This window comes from Rosa rugosa, chromosome 2 (genome assembly GCF_958449725.1).
Source record: "Rosa rugosa chromosome 2, drRosRugo1.1, whole genome shotgun sequence".
NCBI lineage: Eukaryota > Viridiplantae > Streptophyta > Magnoliopsida > Rosales > Rosaceae > Rosa > Rosa rugosa.
In genome coordinates, this window is record NC_084821.1 from 50,473,362 (window position 1) to 50,476,911 (window position 3,550).

The 3,550-nt window shown below is 40.7% G+C and overlaps 1 protein-coding gene across 1 annotated transcript; it reads left to right on the forward strand.

Moving 5' to 3' along the window:
- LOC133729050 (uncharacterized) lies at window positions 1-791 on the forward strand. The gene is made up of 2 exons (XM_062156529.1): window positions 1-441; window positions 650-791. The coding sequence occupies exons 1-2, from the start codon at window positions 29-31 to the stop codon at window positions 735-737; spliced, it is 501 nt and encodes a 166-aa protein (XP_062012513.1). The 5' UTR covers window positions 1-28; the 3' UTR covers window positions 738-791.
- Window positions 792-3,550: the final 2,759 nt, after the last annotated feature.

Sequence of the window (3,550 nt, forward strand, 5' to 3'; positions counted from 1 at the left end):
TCATTCTGTGATATCTGTCCAACTAATTATGGTCCTGCAAGTTCTGAATAATTCCTCATCATCAAGCTCAGAATTGCCTGATCTGCTTTCGAACGTACACAATCTCGTACCCTTCAAATTGGAAAACGAAAACTTCTTCGCTTGGAGGTATGTAATTATCACCATACTCAAGGCTTACAATCTCTTCGGCTACTTGGATGGTTCACTCGAGTGCCCTGAGAAATTTGTTCGAGTCCGGAACGACGATGAAGGAGAATCATCATCAACAACTACTGCACAGATTAATCCAAGCTACGAAATTTGGTGCAGGGAGGATCTAAGAGTGATGTTGTTCATCAATGCTACACTGTCAGCAGACGCACTCCGGGGCATGCGCCTAAACTGCCCCACTACGACTAGACAGCTATGGATTCAACTTTGTGAGGCCACCCATATCTCAAAGTATTGATAAATCCATCTAATTATTTCATGTCGTAATTTCCTATGTAGTTTTTTTCGATTAAGTAATTTCCTGTGTAGTTTCAGTATTGATTTTTCATACTTTTCAAGTCGGATTAATATACACAGATTGTTGTCTTCTTAGTTACTTGTTAATGTTTTCAACGTTGATATTAACTTGTGATCCGTGTTTTCTTTTTTCTTTTTCTAGGAAAATGAGTTTTGTTCATAACGATGTACCGTACCTCGAGAGCATAAAGGCTGGTCTTGAGGGTTGTGGGATGAAGCCGCCACCTTAGGTTACCGAAAAATTGGGGGAAAAGAGATTCTGATGGTGAGGCGCAAGTTGGGAGTCTTGCTAGTATCATGTGTTTTGTTTAATAATAATTTATTGTTTTTTTTTGTTTGTTTTTTAGAAAACATTTTGTGTTAGCAAATATAATAATAATTAGAGGTTGGCTTTATTTTTTATTTTTTGAATAAATCATCTTTAGAGATTTCATTTATTAAAAAGGTCAGGCCAGAATGATCATTACATACCATTTCGCTGCCATTTGTAGACAGATAAGAAGTTGTGGTGAGACCACAGTGATACATAGGATAGGTCCATTCATTAGATATGTCTTACTCACTTATTTAAATTAAGCATAATGCATAGTAATAGGCCAAGTCTAAAACATAAACTAGCTAAAAAAGAAGGCCATGAAAACCCAATAGCCATTCTGGACCCAAGAAAATCAAGCCTGAAAGCTATCTTCAAGGCTCCAGGCCCAGCAAGGGGCCCAAGGAGCCCATTAAGGCCGAAACCTAGCTGCCTCCAAGATGTCCTCGTCGCCATTAGAAAAGTTGATGTTGGTCGCCAAACAACCATTGTCCGACGCATGCTAACCAATTCGAAGCTGCCTCATTGTCAACTCCAAAATCATCAAGAGATGGGCAAGGATTTGAGCCATAAAACTAGGGTAGGCACGGTGCGGGGCGGTGCGGGGCAGTGCGGTTTGAGGCCCAAACCGCAACCAAACAACTTCTATTGGTTAGACCATATTTCAAACTGCAACCGCGTTTCAAATGGGCTAGACCAATTAATTTTGTTGCATCGTTTTTCAGTGCAGTGCTGTGCGATTCAGTTTCGGGTTGGACGCGATTACTGTTTTTACTTTTTAAGTCCAAAAAATGAGATCCAAAAGGCCAGACCCAATTTGGCCCAACTTGTAAAATTGCTACGCTCTGCTACATAATTTGTAAAATTTCCAAGTTTCAAGTCTTTTCTATTTGTCCAAACACCTAATACATTGTGCAACAACTGCCTACTAAACTAATAGCACAATAGCCTCCTATACACATAACTTTCTGCTAAGAAACAACTCGTAAAAGAAATTCACAGCCAAAGGAGAGATCAATCTTTCATAACTGTTGTTAAGATGTAATAATGATTCAAAATAGGGAATAAAGGAAAATCAATAATGAGGATTCAAATAAATAAAATAAAATGTGGGTCGGTGCGGTTTAAATTAGGCGGGTCAAGATCTGAAACTGAATCTGCACCGTATTCACTCGGGTCAGTGCAGTTTGGTGTCAAAACGATGACGCTTTGTTTCAATTTGGTTTCCAACCCGCTTTTTCTGGTGCGAAACAGTGCGTTACAGCATTTCCAGTGCATAATGTCCACCCCTACAAAAAACGGCCCATCCACATGACTCGCCTCACTGATCTAAACACCCAGATCCAACTACGCTCCACCATAAGGTCCGGCATCATCTGGACCTCTGGCCACGACCAGCCCGACATTGATGATAGTGCAATGTGATGACGGTCGGCAAATTTTCTGTCAAAATTACAGAGAATAAGAGATCTCCTTCAGCTTGACTGCAACACCACGATCTACATAGCTTGGAATATTGTCTCCCTCATTGAGAACATAGAGCCCATCCTTCATTGTCAACCATGGTGCGACATGTCTCCCCCCAAAATCAAGTTCGGGACACCCAAACTGCATCCCATGTCTAGGGATTTGGAAATTTGGCTGCCACAAATATTCAAGCCGCCTATCGAGCCACTGTGATGCATCCTACACGAGAAGACAACAGTTGGAGCATAAAGACCATAGGGGTTATGGGCCTCCTTACAGCAACCATAGAGAGAGATTGGATGAAAACAACCTTGTATTAAAGAGTAGCTAAAGCCACCACTATAGAACCTGTCGCCATCACAAGTTGGCAATACTAGGGTTACCGCAAAGAAGAGTGCGACTAGAGAGAGAGAAAAGGGTTTCTTATAGTTTTTTTTTTTAGTATGCAAATGTGGTGAATATCAAAAAATTATTTGTTCTTGGTTAAGGAAAACTAAAATTGGGAGAGAATTGAGTCGTGCTTTCATTGACAATAGGGGCCTCTTTATATAGAAGATTACAAAGCATAGAATCAGAGTTGTACAAGGAAAGATAATCGTACAATTAATCGGATATCTATGAATATCTCCGAGAATATCTCCGAGAATATCTCTTCAAAACTCTATTACAACTAGGTCAAGTAATCTAGGGTTTGGGCCAGACACATATTCTGGATTTACTTGAACACTCCCCCTTGTGTCGCTCAAACGTGGTGCTCCTCTCGTTGCCTCATTAAAAACCTTGCCAAGTAACAAAAACCTAGTGGGACAAAAATAACCTCAGTCGAAGGGGAAAAAGTGCACAACGCACCCTTCATGTTTCGAGACCATACATGTAGACATCTCCCCCTGATGTCTGCATCTCCCCCAGATGACAATGGTCATGGGAGTTCGGATAACTTCCGCAAACGATGCTACCAACACGTTTCTCGAAAGTGGAATTTAGGCAATGACTTAGTGAGCAAGTCTGCTACACTGTCCTCAGATCAAACCTAGTTCACTTTGATCTTGAGGGGAGTCTGTTGTTGCTGATTATGCTTGGTGTTGTCGCTTTTGATGTAGCCTTGCTTCATTTGTTCAAAATAAGCAGCATTATCCTATAGGCTCATCTGTGGTAGACTTCAAACAACAATTGTTCGAACAATGCGTAATTATGGATCCAATCCATATACATTCACGAACCACTTCGTGAAGAGCAATAATCTCTGCATGGTTCGAAGATATA

What these genes read in the sequence shown, in the direction of transcription:
- LOC133729050 (XM_062156529.1), top strand. Translation starts at nt 29, where the DNA reads ATGGTCCTGCAAGTTCTGAATAATTCCTCATCATCAAGCTCAGAATTG. An exon ending in GAGGCCACCCATATCTCAAA is followed by an intron (nt 442 to 649) that starts GTATTGATAAAT and finishes TTCTTTTTCTAG; the next exon opens with GAAAATGAGTTTTGTTCATA.